The following is a 22672-nucleotide window of genomic DNA, read 5'->3' as shown; positions in this document are numbered from 1 at the left end:
AAACTGGAAATCAATGATAAAAGAAGGAAGGAAAAATCCTGCATCACATGGAAAATGAACAATATGCTACTGAATGATCAATGGGTTACAGAAGACATAAAGGAGGAGATAAAAAAAAAAAAATTCTTAGAGACAAATGACAATGCAGACAAAACATACCGGAATCTATGGGACACAATGAAAGCATTTCTAAGAGGGAAATTCATTTCTTGGAGTTCTTTCCTCAAAAAAAGAAAAAACCAACAAATAAATGAGCTCACACGACACCTCAAAAACCTAGAAAAGGAAGAGCAAAACAACAGCAAATGTAGTAGAAGACAAGAAATAATTAAAATTAGAGCAGAAATCAACGAAATTGAAACAAAAAAAACCATTGAAAAAATTGAAAAAACTAAAAGTTGTTTCTTTGAATAAATAAATAAGATCGACAGGCCCTTAGCCATGCTAACGAAGAGAAGACGAGAGAGAGAACTCAAATTACCAACATACGGGATGAAAAAGGCAATATCACAACAGACACTACAGAAATACAGAAGATAATTAGAAATTATTTTGAAAAACTATATTCTAATAAAATAGAAGATAGTGAAGATATCCATAAATTTCTTAAGTCATTCGATCTGCCCAGATTGAGTCAGGAAGACACTCACAATTTAAACAGACCAATAACAAAGGAAGAAATTGAAGAAACCAAAAGACTACCAACCAAAAAAAGCCCTGGACCTGATGGGTATACAGCGGAGTTTTACAAAACCTTCAAAGAAGAATTAATACCAATACTTTTCAAGCTATTTCAAGAAACAGAAAAAGAAGGAGCTCTTCCAAATTCATTCCATGAGGCCAACATCACCCTGATCCCAAAACCAGACAAAGACACTTCAAGGAAAGAATACAGACCAATATCTCTAATGAACTTGGATGCAAAAATTCTCAATAAAATTCTGGTGAATCAAATACAAAAGCATATCAAAAAAATTGTGCACCATGATCAAGTAGGATTCATCCCTGGGATGCAAGGCTGGTTCAATATACGGAAATCAATAAATACTATTCACCACATCAATAGACTTAAAGACAAGAACCATATGATCATCTCGATAGATGCAGAAAAAGCATTTGACAAAGTACAGCATCCCTTTATGATCAAAACACTAGAAAAACTAGGGATAACAGGAACTTACCTCAACATTGTAAAAGCTATATATGCTAAACCTCAGGCTAGCATCATCCTAAATGGAGAAAAACTAAAGGCATTCCCTCTAAAATCTGGAACAAGACAGGGATGCCCTCTATCACCACTTCTATTCAATTTAGTTCTTGAAATACTAGCCAGAGCAATTAAAAAGACAAAAGAAATTAAAGGCATAAAAATAGGAAAAGAAGAACTTAAATTATCACTATTTGCAGACGACATGATAATATACTTTACAGACCCAAAAGGGTCTATAAAGAAACTGCTAGAGTTAATAAATGAATTCAGCAAAGTGGCAGGATATAAAATCAACACGCATAAATCAAAGGCATTCCTGTATATCAGCGACAAAACTTCTGAAATGGAAATGAGGAAAACCACTCCATTCACAATATCCTCAAAGAAAATAAAATACTTGGGAATCAACCTAACAAAAGAGGTGAAAGATCTATACAATGAAAACTACAGAATCCAAAAGAGAGAAATAGAAGAAGATCTTAGAAGATGGAAAAATGTACCCTGTTCATGGATAGGCAGAACTAACATCATCAAAATGGCGATATTACCCAAAGTTCTTTACAGGTTTAACGCGATGCCAATTAAAATCCCAACAGCATTTCTTGTAGAAATAGATAAAGCAATCATGAAATTCATATGGAAAAACAAAAGACCCAGAATAGCAAAAGCAATTCTAAGCAGGAAGTGTGAATCGGGAGGTAAAGCAATACCAGAGTTCAAACTGTACTACAGAGCAATAGTAACAAAAACAGCATGGTACTGGTACCAAAACAGGCAGGTGGACCAATGGTACAGAATAGAGGACACAGAGAGCAATCCACAAAATTACAACTATCTTATATTTGATAAAGGGGCTAAAAGCATGCAATGGAGGAAGGATAGCATCTTCAACAAATGGTGCTGGGCAAATTGGAAATCCATATGCAACAAAATGAAACTGAATCCCTTTCTCTCGCCATGCACAAAAGTTAACTCAAAATGGATCAAGGAGCTAGATATCAAATCAGAGACACTGCGTCCGATAGAAGAAAAAGTTGGCTACAATCTACATACTGTGGGGTCGGGCTCCAAATTCCTTAATAGGATGCCCATAGCCCAAGAGTTAATAACAAGAATAAATAAATGGGACTTACTTAAATTAAAAAGTTATTTCTCAGCAAGAGAAACAATAGGAGAGGTAAATAGAGAGCCTACATCCTGAGAACAAATTTTTACCCCTCACACTTCAAATAGAGCCCTAATATCCAGAATATACAAAGAACTCAAAAAATTAAACAATAAGATAACAAATAACCCAATCAACAAATGGGCCAAGGACCTCAACAGACACTTCTCAGAGGAGGACATACAATCAATCAACAAGTACATGAAAAAATGCTCACCATCTCTAGCAGTCAGAGAAATGCAAATCAAAACCACCCTAAGATACCATCTCACTCCAGTAAGATTGGCAGCCATTATGAAGTCAAACAACAATAAGTGCTGGTGAGGATGTGGGGAAAAGGGTACACTTGTACACTGCTGGTGGGACTGCAAATTGGTAAGGCCAATATGGAAAGCAGTACTGAGATACCTGGGAAAACTGGGAATGGATCCACCATTTGACCCAGCTATTGCCCTCCTCGGACTAGTCCCTGAGGATCTTAAAAGAGCGTACTATAGGGATACTGCCACATCAATGATAATAGCGGCACAATTCACAATAGCTAGACTGTGGAACCAGCCTAGATGCCCTTCAATAGATGAATGGATAAAAAAAATGTGGCATCTATACACAATGGAGTACTACGCAGCACTAAAAAATGATAAAATCATAGAATTTGCAGGGAAATGGATGTTATTAGAGCAGATTATGCTAAGCGAAGCTAGCCAATTCTTAAAAAAACAAATGCCAAATGTCTTCTTTGATATAAAGAGAGCAACTAAGAACAGAACAGGGAGGAAGAGCATGAGGAAAAGATTAACATTAAACAAAGACGATTGGGGGGAGAGAAAGGGAGAGAGAAGGGAAAGCAGAGAGAAGGGAAATGGTAGGAGACCCTCAATGTTACACAAAATTACATAGAAGAGGTTGTGAGGGGAAAGGGGAGGAAATAAGGGAGAGAATTAAACAACAGCAGATGAGGTAGAGAGGGAAGATGGGAGGGGAGGGGAGGGGGGATAGTAGGGGATAGGAAAGGTAGCAGAATACAATAGTCACTAATATGCCATTATGTAAAAATGTGAGTGTGTAACCGATGTGATTCTGCAATATGTATTTGGGGTAAAAATGGGAGTTCAAAACCCAATTGTGTCAAATGTATGAAAGATGATATATCATGAGCTTTGTAATGTTTTGAACAACCAATAAAAAAAAAAAGACTCATTTAGATTAAAAAAAAGACAATTTCTTAAAGTGTTCTATACTTAAGGCAATGGACCTACGGAGTGATACATTACTATGTGCATAAACAAATTATTAAGGGTCTATGGGAAACACTATCTTATAAAATCGGGTTGCTTTCTCTTTTTTGCTTTTCATGATTATAATCTTCGGTATTACTCTTCATTCTCATGGCTTTTTCTATTATCATCAAAAAGAGTAGTAATATGACATAGTAGAAAAGGTAACACACTGGGCATACCTGTTTGAATTCTGGCTCTACTACTGATTAGCAGGGTGACCTTGAGCAGTTATTTCAACTCTCAGTTTCCTAAAATGGGCTGATGACATATACCTCACAAAGTTATTATTAAGATTATGTTAAAGCTGTCAGCCAAGTGTTTGGCACACAAAGTCAATAATGGTTTTATAGAGGAAGAAAGCTTGAGGGCTTACCTTACTCTCCTGACTACAATTACCATCAGGAAAGGAAGGGAGAATAAAATACTTATCTATAAGGTATGTAAAGCAAACTTAAGAAAATTATCTAGCACTTTTTATCACCTAGAATCATTATGTTTCGATGTAAATATGTCTTACCTCTCTAAGTAGATAGGGCAGAAACCTCATCTTAAAATGTTTTGGGAACCTCAAACAGCTTGCTCAGTGCATTCCATATAAAATACTTCCAATAAATACTGGTTGACTGATTAAACCTCCAAAAGAGCCTTAATGCTTAGGAAAGGAACAAATAGAAATCAAAAGAAAAATAAAAATTAAAGGTAGAAAAATAAAGCTATAAACTCTTCTTCTCAAATCATTTTAAATGTGATTTGGGTAAATTTATTCATTAACAAAAATCCTTATATCTGCCTTTGTTTGGATGTTAATAACTTTTCATTTTGTTTTGTTTTATTTATTTAAAAGCAGACATGTTGTGAAGTTCACATGAAGACCTTATTTAAGTTTAACAAATGTAAAAGTATAAGGTAAACCACAAACAAAGGCTCTTTCTTTAATTTTTAAAATTTGGCAAAATATTTTAAAATTTAGAATACATATAAAATATTGGATGGACTTATTTAGTAAAATGAAGATAAAGTCATAGAGTAGTATTACATGAACTTCTGAAATGGACATTTATAAATATAAAGGCAAAAGACATTCACTATTTTAATATTAACAATGCTATCTCCAAGGTTTATGCAATGTAATCAAAGAATTCAAGTGAAATGTAAAGATCCCTGGTGATTTCATGATCTAAAGCATCAAATAACTGTTAATGGTTTCTACTTTTGAGCCCTTTTAAAGTGATAAATTTGAGAATATCTGGAAAACCTGAATATGCTGTTACATGAAACACATGGGAACATGAGCACATCCAAGGAAGCTAAAGTACTCCACCAGTGCTATATCATGTCTGATTTCCTTGAGAGCAGCAAAATGAATGGTAAGGCTCTTGAGGCTATCTATGTATTTGTTATCTTCATTAATTCTCATAATTTTCTCCCTGTCCACAGACTAAATATCATGAATGTGGGCTTATGCTGCCTATAGAACATTAAAAGAAACAAATGGGATGCTGAAGTTTTGGACCTAAATCAGGTAGATGCACATCTTGTTTCTTGGAGGTGGAAGACCTTCTCTGATCAAGGATAATTCTATGAGAATAATCTGGACTTGGACAGAAGCCTACTGGGCAGCAGTTATAAATAGCACCTTCAGTGGACAACTGCTGCTCTCTAGTGAATGGGCCAGGTTATCCTTTCTTTCTATAGAGCAGTAACCAATTTTTTTGGGACCAAAACCACTAAATTGATCATTATGCTTTAAAGATGGAGAAATAAATGGATGGAGGCAAGATAAATTATGAATACCTAGATCCTGGGACAGATTCCTTAATCTAGTTACAAGCAGTAGGAGACACAAGAAGATTTATACTACAGCAGTCTCATCTAAATACTATTTCTTGGAAAAATTCAAACTGTTTTCAACTACTGGAAATTTTAAGTTAAAAGAATTTACATAATTTAAAACAGTACCAAAATAACAATTCCTTTCTTTCCACCAACAATAAATAATTTGTCTCTTGCTTCCTATTTCTCCAACATGTTTTCCTTCATTAAGCAGGGTATCCCTTTTCCCCTCCCACTAATATAATTTTTTAAAAAAGAAAAAAAATTATCCACAAAACCATTAAATTAAGTCTATTTTCATTAATTGTTTGAAAAAACAAATTTTTATTTTTATAAAGATAATTATACTGTATTTATATTCTTTTTTTCATACAAACTAATACTTTAATAACATGCCATGTTATCATTTCCATTGTCATCAGCATTTATTGCCTATATATTTCATGTAAGAAATACAACTGTGCTTTCTATTGTGGAAACTTAATGCTTTATAGTTTCTGTATTTTGTGACTACAAATAATGTGTTCAACAACCTGGAAAACTTTCTCCTTTCTCTATCCCCTGTGCATCAGTAAACAAAGTTTAGCTATAAATCCTCTTTTAGTTTTAAATTTCTAGGAGTGTTATATTTTCTAAGTTTAAATGATTAAACTTTTTCAAACACCAGTGAGAATTTATAAGGTATACAGAATACTAGACTAGATGCTGAAGGTGTTAAAATTATTTATTTCCAAAAGAGCAGAGTCTAGGTTTCTATACTTATGCATAATCCTTAAGATGTTTGACTCTGCTCTCCGTATATTTTAAAAAATATTAAAATTCCTTCATATCTTATTTGAATATCATTGAAAAGAGTCAACTTTTAATACCAATGGTTCTCAAAGTCCAAGGTGCATAAAGGAGATCTGTAAAACTGTTAAAAATTTAGACGCCTAGTCCCAACCCAATAGTCTGATTCAGTGTGACTGTCCTGGCCTATATGCATTAAAAATTTTTTCTCCAGATAATTTTTGTCATGCATTGATTAATACAGCTTTATTATTGAATCTACCAGACCATTACACTAGATTAACCACTGAAAATATAATGAACAATCATTGGGTTTGAAACATGAAACCTACAAACGTGAAAAAAATGATTAAGAATTAAAAATTTTTATAGAATAATTCTGGTCTGGAATATAGCTCAGTGGTAAAGTGCAAGGCCCTGGGTTCAATCCCTAGCACTACCACCCCCACCCCACTCCACACCAACAACAAAAATCAACTCTAAAAAACAAACAAAAATTTTGCATAGATTAATTCCTTAATAAGATATTTCCCTCTTCAAGTTGCTCTATCTTTTCTAGCATAATCTATAAAATAAAGAATTTAACATCTTCAATGATAAATCTTTTTAAAAAGGAGAGTCAGGAATTTGACAAATTTTAAGGCAAAGTGTTTTTCTAACAGAAACCACGTTAAAACAAGAAAATATTTAAACTTTGAAAGAATCTCAAAATAGTTTGAGTATCCCTTATTCAAAAAGTTTAGGACCAGTTGTTTCATGTTTTTTCCAGATTTTAGAATATTTGCACTTATATTGTGAGACATTTTCGGGGATGGGCTTGAGCCCCAACATGAAATTAATTTACATTTCATTCATACATTATATAATAGTCTAAAGACAAATTTTATGTAGAATTTTTAATAATTTTGTATATGAAACAAAGTTTCATCTGTGGGATTTTCCATCTATGGTACCATGTTAGTGTTCAAGGTTTCAGATTTTGGGTTTTCAGGTTAAGGATGCTCTACTTGTATATCACTTAAGTATCAAATATGCTGATACAGAAAAACTAAAGGCAAGTTGACTGGTCCAAAAAACACATAAGTCACACTTATGACTGAATGAGGATACTTTGTCTTAAAAAAAAAAAAAAAAAATCAAAAGAATTGTTTATCTCTTAAGTCAAAATGAAATCTACATCCTTCCTATATACTTAAAAAAAAAAATCAACTCAGAAATGTGCTAATGAAAATTTAAATGAGGTTGAAGGGAACCTCATTTTTTAAGAGATTAAATATATGAGCCTATTTCTTGTTAAATTTACATGTAAAACGGAGTTGGGGGATCTGCTATTCCATGCCAGTTACTGCAAACTCTCACCTGTGCAATTGATTCTTTTTCCAAATGAGCTCGAGATCCACATGCAATAGCCATTTGATCCTGAGGGAAAAAAGCAATGAAATAGTTTTTCATATTTTAAGTATTATTTCTAAATTTAAATTTTCAATGTAATATCTTATTTTTAGCAACATTAAAAAAAATAAGTAACCTTACACATTTTTAAAAGTTTACCGAGGAGGTCAAAATATGCATACCTTTGAATAGTCTAATAATACTTGGTAAGAGGACACTGAATTTAATTTGAATAGGGCTAAATAAAGGAGAAAGCACTAGTTTAAAATGTGTTTCTTTAAATGATATTTTTTTCCTGAATAAAAATATCAATATCATTGGAGAGAAAAAAATGAATGGAATTAGAAAGAAAAGAATCATCTACAAATGTTATATACACTGCAAATCCTAGATTAATAATTTTAAAACTACTATGAACATAATTAAAGAATGAGTGGGCATAAAATGAATATATGTATAGTACTTTAGCCTTCATTTGTACAAATAATACTCGGAAGATATAGTGGAAGTATACCATCAACAAAAGAGAAAAATTCAGAAATAAACTTTATAAGAAATGTGGCAACAAATAAATATATAAATAGTATATAAATATTTATATACTATTTATATATATTTATATATAATATAAATATATTATATTTATATTATATTTATATTATATATATATAAACCTATAGGTATGTGTGTGTGTGTGTATATATATATACACACACACACACACACACAAAAGAAACCAAAATTCAAGAAATACTAGGATCGTGGATAAGAAGATATGACAGAATTAAAAAGTTACTGCTCGTTAATCTGTGAACTTAAGGCTATGCCAATAAATAAACTAAAATAAATTTCATTGAACTAGAAAAACAGATTTTAGGGTTACTATTGAAAAACAAAGAACCAAGGAGAGATAAAGATGTTGGATTAGAGGAATGGTGCTATACTTTCTAGTTGTTCTATCTTCAGGATTCAAGTAGCAGAAGTACTGCTTCTTTGTGAGGTGGGTAACAGTGAATTCACTGAAATTCAATACTGATAAGAGAATCATAGAGATTCAGAAATTCTGGTGCTTTGAACAGAGGACAAGAGCACAACAGAACCAAGCCAGAGATGGCAGCAGTGCCAAGTCACCACAGATGGGAGGGGTAACACAGAGAGAGAAATGTAGGAGACAAATTTGGTATGGGAAAACCTGTAGAACAGAAGAGCAGTCTGAACTTAGCTAAACCAGAAGCTGAATAGCTATCTTTGTTTGAAAAGTGCTCCATGTTTCTCAAAAGACAAGTGGAGAGCTGAGGCACATGGCCATCTTAAAGAGCCCCTTTTGTAGCTTGCTGCTGCAGGATCCTGGGAGATCATAGTAAAACTGCATACTCTCCAGTTAGTACCTACATGTGGCCTAGGGTGTATCTAGAGAGTGGGACTGAAACAGGCACAGAGAGGATTATACCCAGGGGGATTCACATTAATGCAGCTGGCTTTCCCTTTGAATCTGGTGGCTTATATGATCAGCTAAAGAGGGTCCAGACACAGGGGGCTGAGAATTTTTTGAGGGAAAGGTCACATTCATGGGTGGTGGAATGTGTGAGACCTATCAAGAGTTGGTTACCCCACCCTACCATGGAGTTCTCAGGAGGTCCATGAGTTAAAGATACTCAGCAGAGATTGGCATCTGCCTGGCCCTAGGGGGTGTACTGGTCTAATCTTTTTGGAGTAGACATCACCCAACAAGGTCCAAAGGTCTGATCATAGTTAAACATCAGAAATTCTCATTTAGAATTCTGCATCAGCCCTACCATGGATGTGGACAAGAACAACCTAGAGGGGAAGTTGATTTGGGTTCACAGTTTTAGAGGCAGGAGGATTGCAAGTTCAAAGGTGGGCAATTCTATTGCTCTGGGACCAAGGGGAGGCAGCAATCATGGTGGAAGGGCCGATGGGAGGAAAGTCACTCAGTTCATGAGGGGTCAGGCAGGAGGGAAGAAGTTGAAAGGCAGATGCACCCTTCTAGGACATGCCCCCTGTGACCCATCTTCTCTAAGTCACACCCCACCTACCTATAGTTATATCCAGTCAGTCCCAAATTAGGATGGGCTGATTAGGCTACAGCTCTCATGTCCAATCATTTCATCAATTTACCTCAGAACATTCTTGCATTGTCTCACACATGAACTTTAGGGGGACATCTCATATCCAAATCATAATACCATCAGATACATAGTTTTCAAGTTTGCCCAATGATCACACAATTATTTTCAGTTTCTTTGACTCAAGAGCAAAAGAAAAGCTATGCAAATTGGTTAATACATCCTTTATCAGTGAACTTCCCTATCTCTTTAAAATTGTTTTTCTAACCATTTATTAAAGGAATAAATAATTTGTCTTTCCTAGGTTTTGGAGTTTGCTATTTCCATATGGTGACATTTAACACAGCAGTTTAAATGCACAGTTAAATGTAGAGGCTTGATAAGATTCAGGTTTGATTATTTTTAGGAATTTGCCAAAACTAGGCATGTTGGTGCACACCTGTAATCCCAGCTACTCTGGAGGCAGAGGCAGAAGGATTTCATGTTCAAGACCAGCCTCAGCAATTTAGCAAAGCCATAAGCAACATAGTGAAACCCTGTCTCAAAAATAAAAAGGGCTGGGGATGTGGCTTAGCGGGGTAAAGCACTGATGGGTTCAATCCTCAGTATCAAACAACAACAAACAAACAAAACCCCCAAAATTTGTCATAATAGGGATGCATAGTAGTCTTTACTTTTTATGCCAATTGAAAGGTCAAGATATTATGTCATTGGACAGATTTATCATAATTTCATTCTCTGCCTATTCATTGGACATTTCTAATTTCTAATTATAAAGGTACCTGAAAGAACATCTTCCAATATAAAACTACCTGTATTTTGGATTTCTGAATTTTGGGGAAAAAAATAACAGAAATAGAATACGAAGTTCAAATTCTTAAGTTCAAAATCTAAGTATAAGTTAAAAGTTAAATGATTTTTTTTTTGTTTTAATGCACATGGGTCAAATTTTTCTTTAAAAGAGTCTTTGCATTCCCACTAATTGGGTATGATATTGACTATTTCATCACATCCTTGCTGGACATGGTAATCCCACCTGTTATCCCAGTGGCTCCAGGAGACTTGAGGCAGGAGGATCAGCAACTTAGCAACTCAGTGAGACCCTATCTCTAAAGAAAATACAAAACAGGGCTGGGGATGTGGCTCAGTGGTCGAGTGCCCTTGAATTCAATCCCTGGGACCCACCCCTCAACAACAAAAATGAAACAACAACAACAACAACAAAAAGTATATATATATATATATATATATATATATATATATATATATAAAAAAGCTGGGGATATGGCACAGGAATTAATTGCCCCTGGGTCCAACTCCCTTCTATCCCCAAAAAACAACAAAACTTTTGGGAAGTCTTACAATTTCTCTTGAGAATTATAGGTTATATTCTTTGCCTACTATTTTTAGTAGTAATGATAATTTATCCCCTTCTTTCTTTGGTATTATAGTTTGGATGTAAGTGTCCACAAAAGCTCATGTGTGAGACAATGTAAGAGTAGAAATGATCGGGTTATCAAAACCTTAATCTAATCAGTAAATTAATCTCTAGTAGGGTAACTTGTATTGTAACTGAAGGCAGGTAGGGTGTGGCTGGAGGATGTGAGTCATGGGGGGTATGTGGCTTTGGGCTATATATTTAGTATCTGGCAAGTGGAGTCTCTGCTTTCTGATCATCATGTGAGCCACTTCCCTCCACCATACTCTTCTGTGATGATCTTCTGCCTCACCTGGAGCTGGGAGGAATGGAGCCAGCTGCCTTTGAACTAAGACCCCTGAAACCAGGATCCCCCAAATAAACTTTCCTCCTCTAGGTTGTTCTGATTGGGTCTTTTAGTCACAGCAGTAACAAAGCTAACTAAAACATTTACTTTGTACAGAAAAGGAGAGAATAGTTTTCTTAAAGAAAAACCATGTTAAAATAGTTTAAACAGAATATGGAAAATAAGTTTTAATTTTGAACCCAAAAAGAACAGTAACATTTTTTACAAGAGATAAAAATGAATCTTGACTTAAAATGTAAATCACACTAAAAACAGTTTCAAAGTAAAACCTTTCATTTAAAATCTCATTTATTCCTCCAGTATAATTCCCTAAAAGCTTTTAAGAGAATTTTGTATATATGAAGAATTCTGAAGCAAGTACTGAATCCCTGAGACGGATCTCACTATTATTGGAATTAATCTAAATGGCTTTTCAAAAAGTTGGCTGTTTTTCAGGAATGAAAGATATTTGTATTTTAAAAGTTTCCCACATTAGAAAATGTATACAGCATCAAGTCTCTTTCTTTTAAGCTTCATTTAGAACATACCTGAATTTCTTATGATTTTTAAAAATAAACATTTATACTACTATGAAAGTCAGCTTTTAAAAGTGATAAAAAGTAGTACTATTATATTCTAGAAGGAAAAGATTTAATCAGAATCTCTAAGACAGGAGAATTGCAAGTTCAAAGCCAGCCTCAGTAGAGGCCCTAAGCAACCTGTCTCAAAATAAAAAATAAAAAGTGCAGGGGATGTGGCTCAATGGTTAAGCAATACTCCTGGGTTCAATTCTTGGTACCAAAAACAAAACAAAACAACAACAATAACAAACTCTTTTCTAGCACTTTTGCTGTTAAATATATTTTTATAAGTCACTACAGAGAAGGAATAGACTAGAAATAGATAAGTTCAATTTGTGTTAACAATCATAAACAGTAATACTAAAATTAGCTCTGATGGAAAAAATCAAGCACAAAGACTAATTTTAATCATTAGAGGTACTAGTAGTCAGGCACAGTGGCACATGCCTGTAATCCCAGCCATTCAGAAGGCTGAGGCAGGAGGATCACAAGTTTAAAGCTGGCCTCAGCAACTCTGTGAGACCTTTCTTAAAATAAAAAAGGGCTGTGGATGTAACTCAGTGGTAAAGTGCTCCTGGGTTTAATCTGCAGTACCAAAAAGTTTTTAAAAGAGAAGCACTATTATAAAGTGCTGAACACAAACTAAACATTTTGCTTCAATCATGACCTCAGGATTAGGAAGTTGGGCTCATTATTCATACATCATAAAACAGGTAGGTGAGGTACATAGATTAACTCGTTCAAGATCACATCAAATTTGAACATAGGTCTGTTTGAATTCCACATCCAAAGTTAAGAAACACACTTAAATGGAAAGAGAAACTGGCATAAGCATTCCAAAAGACAAAGCAGATACAAATGAGGTAGAGATATTGAAACAAAGCTGAATCAATTTTAGAAATTATTAACAGGAAAATCAGGTATTAAAATTAATCATTCTATGGGAGTTCATAACCCAATTGAGTCAAATGTATGAAAGATGATATATCATGAGCTTATTATGTATTGAACAACCAATAAAAAAAAAAAAAGAAATTGGAAAATAAATAAATAAAATTAATCATTCTTATCCAATATGGGCAGAAACAGAAAAGCTAGTATTGAAAGTGAAGTACTGAGTTCAAAAGCTCTGTCCCCTGAGTATTTTTCTCAAAAGCAATATAAGTTCATTGTTAAAAACAAATAATAAATTAATCTAAAGAAAAATGATTAGATATCTGTAATTCCACCATTCAGATAACTAATGCTAATAGGTTGTTATGCATATAAGTATTATATAATACATAAATATATTAACATGATTTCATATAAATATTATACAGCATATACATATATCAGTTTATATACATTACATATAAATATTATAAATGCTGCAATATGTTAACATTGATTATCTCTGAATAGCCAGTTAATATTATTAAATATCTTTCTATGTATCTCCAGGTATTTAAAATTTGCATTTTTACTTAATTATATATAATGTATAGGTATCCTATAACAGTAAATCTAGCCCGTGTAAATTAATAGTAGATATTTTATTTTTAAATTTTCACTCTTATTAAGATTTACTACTATATTTTAAAAAAATAAGCCAAAATTTACTTTTATACACATTTTAAATTATTTCCTTACAATAAATTTCTCAAAGATGGGTCGCTGGGTATGTATTCCTGGATTGATGGATATGAATTATTTAAAACTGCTGATTCATGTTTCCAACATGTTCTAGAAACATAAATTTACACAGACTCAATATATAATTTTGATATTTATTCTTTTCTTTCTCTTATTTGATAAAAAGTGAGTTTTAAAAGGCTCTAGTGGGGCTGGGGTTGTGGCTCAGTAGTAGAGCGCTTGCCTAGCACGAGCGAGGCCCTGGGTTGGATCCTCAGCACCATATTAAAAAATAAATAAATAAAATAAAGATATTGTGTCCAGTTACAACTAAAAAATATATTTTTTTAAAAGGCTCTAGTATAATATACATTCATTTATATAAGATACTATGGTTGAAATTAGTTTTAAAATTTCATTGGGAAAAACAGCTTTTCAAATTGTATTTACAACCAAAAAAAAAAAAAAAAAAAACAAACTATATAGCTATGCCCTTTCCATGCCAATAGCACTCCAATGAATGTGGTGATGTTCCTAAAACCTGCTGTACTTTCTGTAAGAAGTGTGGCAAGCATCAACCCCACAAAGTGACCCAGTAGAAAAAGGGCAAGGAGTCTCTCTGTATGCCCAGGGAAAGTGGTGTTATCACTGGAAGTAGTGGTTATGGTGGAGAGACTAAGCTGAGTTTTCTGGAAGAAGGCTAGAAGTACAAAGAGTGTGCTGAGGCTTGTGTGTGTCAAGACCAACTGCACGTCTAAGAGACTGATGGCTACCAAGAGATGCAAGCATCTTGAACTATGAAGAGAGAAGAAAAGAAAGGATCAAGTGATCCACTTCAGAGTTTCATCTTTTATTGTGAAGACAATAAAATCTTGAGGTTGTGTTAAAACAATAGAATTTGTATAAAAAAAAAAAAGGAGGAATGAAGAATTATGTCAGAATGTTGGTAACTGTTATAACTGGCTGATGGATGCAGAGAGGAACTATTCTATTATTCACTCTACTTTTGGTATGTTCAAAATTCAGAGTAAAATGTCAAAATAAAATAAAATAAAAGCATGCCAATGTGTATCTATGCAGGAGGGCGATACATGATTTTTAGAGATAAGGCATACTCTAAATAACTTAAGGTTTTCACTTCCTTACTACCAACGATTCCATGGTGAGTCTTTATGCTTTCATATTAGTATATTCAAAACTCTACTATGTTGCTAAAATATAAATATTCAGAAAAAAAATGGTCCATTAAAAAAGTATTAACACTAGTTATTTCTGGGTGATGGGATGTGGTTAGTTATTTTCCTCTTGAGGCTGTTTCCAATCTTTCTTTATATAAACAATAAAACCAAACAAGAAACCAGTGCAGTGGCACATGCCTATAATCCCAATGGCTCTGGAGGTTGAGGCAGGAAGATCTCGAGTTCAAAGCCAGTCTCAGCAAAAGCAAGGCACTAAGCAACTCAGCAAGACCCTGTCTCTAAAGGAAATACAAAATAGGGCTAGGAATGTGGCTCAGTGGCCAAGTGCCCCTGAGTTCAATCCCTGGTATACCTCCACCCCACCCCAAAAAAAACAAGAACCCTATTATTCATCTGGATGTTACATCTAGTTTCTTCTTACCATTTGCCACATTGGCAGCATTTCTACAATCAGTTCTGCATCTACCTCTTCATAATGTTTTCCTAAATTCCAGATGAGCTGTTATACAAATTTGGTATTTTATTCATATATTCCTGTAAGAGAATTTGGCTTTTGGGTACCATTCATGACTACATTTTTAAATGTAAAACATGGCTTTCTCCTCAGAATTGATATACGGTAATATTCAATTGTTCCACAAGTATATATTGAGCACCTAATATTTGTACTACTTTAGTGATAAGGTTCCTTTTCTAGTGAAACTTATCTTCCACTGGGGCAGAAGGAAGTGACTAATTTAGATAATATGTACCTAAATTCCACACGAGCCAATTTCCAATGTAACACGACTATATATCTTTAAGAACCGCAAATTTAATCTTTTCTGCCACAGTCTGGCTGGGCACAATTCAGGAGCCACTTGTCAAAAGAAACAAACTTTATTTTTAGAACACACACACACACACACCACACCACACAGCTCTTCAGGAATTCCCTCAGAGCCCAACTGCCACCACCTGCTTCCCACAAGCCTCTCAACCTCCCCCACTCCTCCTGCTCTTGAGGCCGATTGGCTGGGTAACGTGGGCGGAGCCAAAAAAAGTCCCCCAATGAGCAGCTCCATGGTCTGAAAGGGCAGGGAAACAGCCCAATGAGCATCACCACAGAGGAGCCAATCAGTTGGCAGCTAGAAGTTTGCTGGGGCCCCTTGGCTGTGGCTCTCTACACTTTTCAGATAAAAGTCATTCTCCAACTCCTATATCCCTCCAACTCCTATATCCTATATCTCTCCTATATCCCTTCCTGCCTTTTATCTCTTGATAATCATTGGGTTATTAAGATTCTGAAAATTTCTGTGATTAGCACAAAAATCACATTTATTAAGATCAACGTTTAAATATTCTAGAATATAGATGGCCAGTGAGTTAAAGCCAACTTGCTGTTTTTTTTTTTTTTTTTTTTTTTTACCTTTTTAAGGGAGGAGGTGGGAAGGAGGAAGAGAGGAAGAGGAAGAAACAAAACATAAGTGACTCACAAAGTCTAAAATATTGATTATCACTCTAACAGAAAATTTTGCTGTTCCTTATCCGCTTTTGAATTAGATTTGTTGGCATTAGAACATAGCTCTCAGAGCCAGCTCTAGTCCTGAGTCACCTTCTTTAACAATTCAGGAAATACACTGATATACTGAGAAAGACTCCTGAAACTTTTGTTTCAGAGTATATATGTTATGTTATTATATATACTATACATGTAATTTTTATATATAATTATATAATCTGGATATATAATAAAAATTATTTTTTAAACTGCCCTTTTATTTTTGCATTCTTCCTCATTTAATTTTCACAAAAATCTCAGCAATATGTTTGTGTAACTGCCTGGTCTTTAACCACAAACTCCAAAGATAAAACAAATAGACCAACCTCTAACTTGTCCACATGGTCCATTAAAAAAAAAAAAAAAAAAAAGAAAGAAAGCAGTAACTGTCTTGTTCTTTTAAGGAACAACTAAATGAAGCATATACATATGAAATATTGGTGCACCCAAACTACAACTGGCTAAGCCATTTGAAGGCAAAGTGACATCATGGTCATTAGTAAGTAATCACTCTAGACTGAGCTGGGTATGTGTGTGTGTGTGGTTAGTATCTGCTTCCTATAGTGTTTCCTAATATAATTTTACTTTGATGTGTCTCTCATGTTATTACCACTAGGTATTTGTAGGGTTAAAAACAAAACTTGTTTATCCATGCCTCAATGAGAATTTAAGGTCTAAATCGTGGCCTGAGGAATTACTCCGATTATGAAATACAGACTTTTTGTCATCTATTTTTGCCTGTTTAGGGATTTGGGATTTTATTTTGAATACTTAATCCAGGAAATAAGTAGTCATCATAGATTTTTCTTAAAAAAATCATTACAAAACCAAATATATTTTCATTAAACAAGGCAGAATAACCACTGATTAGGAAACTTAGGAGGAAAGCTTTGCACATTAAAAAACTGATGTAGGGGAGATACTGAGACAATTAATCCCACCAATATACATAATTACAAGGCACCAATAAAAAATGGAAAAAAACGATATGAAAAGAGAACACAAATAAAATATATGGAACTAATATGAAAATATTCTATTTTACTTTTGTGTGAAATAATGAGCTCTACTTAAATTACATTTATTTTTAAAACCTTAAAAGAATAATTATCTTCAGAGGTAACTTTTCTAAACTGACCTTGTAAGAAAAGTGAGACCAGACATGTAACCCAGTTAATCTAAAAGGAAATATAAGTATGAAATGGGAGCAAATTAAAAATAAGTTTGGCATAGAAGCTATTGAAAATGTTACTGGAAAAAAATACTTAAGCACTTAAAATGTTGTCAAAAGGCATTAAAGTTAACTACTGCCATCTAGTAAATCACTTATGTAATTTTAAGACAGGACCATGAAACCCATGTTCTTTTTTGGGAGGGTATGGGAGATAGTGGGGATTGAACTCAGAGGCTCTTAACCACTCTCATCCCCAGTCCTTTTTTAATATTTTATTTAGAGACAGAGTCTTGCTGAGTTGCTTAGGGTCTCATTAAGTTGCTGAAGTTGCTTTGAATTTTCAATCCTCCTGCCTCAGCCTCCCAAACTGCTGAGATTACAGGCATGTGCCACCATGCTTGGCTCATGTTCTTGTTCATTACTTCCATTTTTATTCCAGTTACTCCTTTTTTAGGAATTAGGGGAATCCATGTAAGGAATGCTTATCACATTTGTGGCTTAAGTGAATTAAGAAGGAAATAGCAATTGCACTAGAGACTGAAATTTAACAAGCTGATATATAATGGGGATAAAGAGTCATATTTCCACTCTGGAATAAAAAGCAAAAGAAACACCAACTGTATCACAGAACGATGAGGAGACAGAGTTCAATGGCAATGTAATGTAGTAAGAAAATTCACACAAACTGAAGCCATGGCATTGGAAAATTACCAGAATGATAAGAAAGAGAAACATGCTATATTTAAAAATTTGAAGAACTGATAGCAGCCCCAAATAGAGAAGACAAAGGGAAAATAGTTTTGACTCTCTGAAGGGCTGTCACACCACAAAGTTGGCCGTTTCGTGCAGCAATAAAAGCAGCAACTAGAAGGGGTGGTTAAAAGGATAGACTGCACGTAATGTTAAGAGGAATTTTATAACTGAGTGGAGACAGAATGGGCTGCTTGAACATCATTAGAGCTATACAAAGCAGAAACTCAAAAGACTACTCATACTTCCCAGTCACCAGGAGGTGAGAAGGTCATGTGTCCAAGTCCATGTCATCTTCCCCAACTGCCACCCCCAAAGGAACGCAGAAGCAGATACCAAGTCTCTGCAGAGCCTCTGAAGAAAACCATGAAATAAAACCCAATAACTTTACCAATTACATTTTTCTGTATCCTATCATGATTTGCCATAGGGTGGAAGAAACACCATTTCAGTAAATGTTAACTATAACATTTAAGAGTGATTTCATATCACACAGTACATGGCAACACTGTGCAAGAGAACTCTGTGGTGATGGAAAAGCTATCTAATAAGGTAGCTGCTAGCCACAATATTTGAAATGTGGTCAATGAGACAAGGAACTATGTTTTTTTAAATTTAAATAGCCACCTATAGCTAGTGGCTAGTGTTTTCAACAGGATAGGTAAAGAGATATTTTCATAGTATATCCTTTTAAGAATTATATTAGTTAAATGACTTAGTATTTATAAAAATATATGACAGCTGCTAGGAAAAAAGGCAATGGGTGTGGATGATGGTGTGAGGAGAAAAATCCTTCACAAACTGAAATTAACTTTTTAAATACCTTCATTTTATTTATTTACTTATTTGGGGCTGGGGATGTGGCTCAGGCGGTGGTGTGCTTGCCTGGCATGCGTGGCCCGGGTTTGATCCTTAGCACCACATACAAAGACGTTGTGTCCGCCGAGAACTAAAGAATGAATATTGATAAATTCTCTCTCTGTCTCTCTCTCTTAAAAAAAAATAAATAAAATCAATTTATTTACTTATTTATTTTTATGTGGTGCTGAGATCGAACCCAGATCCTTGCATGTGTTAGGGGAGTGCTCTACTGCTGAGCCACAACCCCGGCCCCACAAACTAATATTAAACAAACATTTCTAGGCAGATTTGCATTTCTAAAAATTATTATTAAATTTTCTGTTTTTGGTTTGTAGGTTCACTTTTTTCCACTGTTTGGTTTTTGCTATAATTACTAGGAATTATTTTAGTGTATAACAAAAATATTTGCTTCTAAAACTAGGTCTATCTCATTAGGGACAGTCCTATCTATTCGTCTTCTTTTGGCCTTCAATCTTACTTTGTAATTCTCTCTAATCTCTGTGTTGCTGAATTCTAATTTTCATTAAGAATTTTGTCTTTAGCCAAAATACTCACATGTAATTTTATCCTTTTCCTTGAATGACACTGCCTTTCAGATAGAGTTATCAGTTATCTTCTTTTTTAAAAAAAAAGTTTTATTTTTTAGTTGTAGTTGGACGCAAAACCTTTATTTTACTTTTATGTGGTGCTGAGGAGCAAACCCAGAGCCTTACACGTGGTAGACGACTATTCTACTACTGAGCCGTTTTTGTGTTTTTATTTTTTAATGTTTTTTAGTTGTAGTTGGACATAATACCTATATTTTACTTATTTATTTTTATGTAGTGCTGAGGATTGAACCCAGGGCCTCACACATGTTAGGCAAGTGCTCTACTGCTAAGCCACAACCCCAGGCTGGTTATCTTCTTTTGTATTAAACTATCTTTAGTTGTTTTTTTTTTGGTAGTAAAGTGTTGATATAACTGCCATTTATTTATTTTCATTTGCGTAGATTAACATGGGCAGCTCTCCTACCATCCATATGGATTCTCCTTGATACGTTTCTACTTTTGTGACACTTGTTCTTCCCTTTGAACTAGTGTTTTAAGGCCTGAGTGTTACATGGAGGGGAAGTAAAGAGGGAGGAGGCTTGTGTGGCATTGTTGGCTTACTCAGGCTTCTTGCTATAACTTTTGTCAGTTGTCCTGAACAGGGGTACACTCCACTGAGGAAAGGATCTAATCTCTTGGATCTGTGCTCACAACTTGACTTGAAACCCTGACATTGGCAAGCCGTAGCAAATTCTCTTGCTTCTGCTGAGATCCTGGCATTCTGTATGGCAGAAGATAAGTGTACTGCATGATGTTGTCTAAGGGTCCTCCTTCATTCTCTCAGTTAGGTTCATTATAGACTGAGAAGTGTTTTGTAAAAGTTCAGGATTTGATAAGTTTACCTTCTTTCTCTAAAAGGCTTTTGAATGGTGGGAACGGCTCCAGGATTTTCTTTCCTCAACCTTCATTTTTTAAATCTATGCCTTGAAGTTATATTTAACCTTTGTGAATTTATTTTTGCTTGCTTCATCAAATACGAGATTCGGATTCAGGTTCATTTCACATTTTCATCTAGAAGTCTCAGGCTATGCTTTTAAATAAGACCTCACTAAATATGCATAATATTAAAATTCTAGCTGGACACAGTGGCACATGCCTATAATCTCAGCAGCTTGGGAAGCTGAGGCAGGAGGAATGTGAATTCAAAGCCAGCTTCAGCAAAAAGTAAGGCTTAAGCAATTCAATGAGACCCTATGTCTAAATAAAATATAAAAGGGCTGGCATGTGGCTCAGTGGTTGAGTGCCCCTGAGTTCAATTCCTGGTACTTAAAACAAAACAAAAAAACCAAAAAAACAAGAACACTCTGGCAGAAGCAATTAGAAATCAAGCGATAGATATGGTCAGAATATTAAATAAGTAAGTGTCCAGAATATCAGTGAATGTTTATAACAAAACACTTAGCTCCGCTATGGGACTATAACACTCATAGAGCAATCTTTCACCAAACAACAAAAAAGTAAACAACCAACCCTGATTTTTCAATTTATAGGAAAATTCCTTTTAAATTTTTAGACCCTATATTCCTTTTTTTTGGTACCAGGGACTGAACCCAATGGCAATTTAACCACTCAGCCACATCCCCAGCCTTTTTATTTTGAGACAGGGTCTCACTAAGTTGCTGAGGCTGGCTTTGAACTTTCTCTTGCCTCAGCCTTCCAAGCCAATGGGATTGCTGGTGTATAACACCATGCCTAGTTAGACCTTACATTCTTGATTAAATATCATTAACATTATATTTTTATACTCACAGGCCAAGGCTGTAGATCATTTAGTCCCTTTTCTAATTTCTCAACATCTGGAAACTTTGTGGCTCCATCAGCATCTGCCATTAGGATCTTTTTTCCTCGAGAACTGAATACACCCTATATTTAAAAAATCCAAGTAAAATAAAGTTACTTAAAAATCAATAAATTCAATGACATTTCAATTTATTTGCTTTACTGAAATACCTAAGATTGAAATACTAGTTGTAAAATGGCAGTAGGTCAAAGTTCACTGTTATTCTTGCTAACATGTTCCTTAACGTATTTATTGCCTATTTCATTTTTAAAAACTTGTTAGGTCATACTACTAACACACTGGAAAATATCAAGTTAGTAAAATACGTTTGGATAAATAAAAAGTATTCTGCATCACTAAGAATAATAAAATATCTATCATATATATGTGGATATACACACACATACATTTATAAATGTATTATTATATGTGTGTTATGGTGCTTAAAAAGAATCAAGGACAACTTAAAGTGGCATATAAAGATCATGTTAATGGAAAGATTGAACAAAAATAACATTTGCAGATTTGCTATGAAGTAAATCATAAGGTTACAGATCTTTAATATTCTTTATTAAATGTAAAGCTTTTAAATTAATCACTAAATAAAGACATAGAATGTCACTAAAATTTAGAAAGTGTGCAAATACTATATATTTGGACCATATCCAAATACTATTTTATTATTCGAAGAGTGTGACATTTAGCAAAATTATGCTAATCAATTTTGAATTTATCTTTTGCATAAATTATGGATATACAATTTTGTACATTTCACACAGAAATAAACTGTACACTGACTCAACTTCTATGGTGTATCCTAGTGAGTTAATTGCTTCTCAAATGTAAATATATTTGTGTTTGTGTTTTTTAGAAGGGTGGGTCTCACTATGATGCTCAGGCTGGACTTGAACTCAGGGCTCAAGTGATTATCCCACCTCAACCCCTTGAGTACCTACCTATAACTTATAGGCATAGGCAATCAAGCCTGCTTTATTCATGGTTTGTACAGTGAAATGCAGCTTTGATAATATAGTGTGACTGTAGATAAGATTCATCTGAATATA

At 34.3% G+C, this 22672-nt stretch overlaps 1 protein-coding gene and 1 pseudogene across 4 annotated transcripts in view; one reads left to right on the top strand and one right to left on the bottom strand.

The window, feature by feature from the left end:
- Alg5 (ALG5 dolichyl-phosphate beta-glucosyltransferase) overlaps positions 1–22672 on the bottom strand; it is a 49620-nt gene that overhangs the window by 12458 nt on the left and 14490 nt on the right. For all 4 annotated transcript variants that reach the window (XM_076872289.1, XM_076872290.1, XM_076872291.1 and 1 more), the window contains 2 exons: positions 21578–21691; positions 7637–7696 (listed from right to left, as the gene is read on the bottom strand). In XM_076872289.1, the coding sequence (XP_076728404.1) occupies positions 7637–7696; positions 21578–21691 (174 nt within the window). The remainder of the gene's footprint in view (positions 1–7636; positions 7697–21577; positions 21692–22672) is intronic.
- LOC143411796 (large ribosomal subunit protein eL42-like) lies at positions 13749–14590 on the top strand (annotated as a pseudogene).

This window comes from Callospermophilus lateralis, chromosome 12 (assembly GCF_048772815.1).
Source record: "Callospermophilus lateralis isolate mCalLat2 chromosome 12, mCalLat2.hap1, whole genome shotgun sequence".
In the NCBI taxonomy this organism is placed as follows: Eukaryota; Metazoa; Chordata; class Mammalia; order Rodentia; family Sciuridae; genus Callospermophilus; species Callospermophilus lateralis.
The sequence above is the reverse complement of the archived record's forward strand: the minus strand, read 5'-3'. Positions and strand labels throughout refer to the sequence as shown.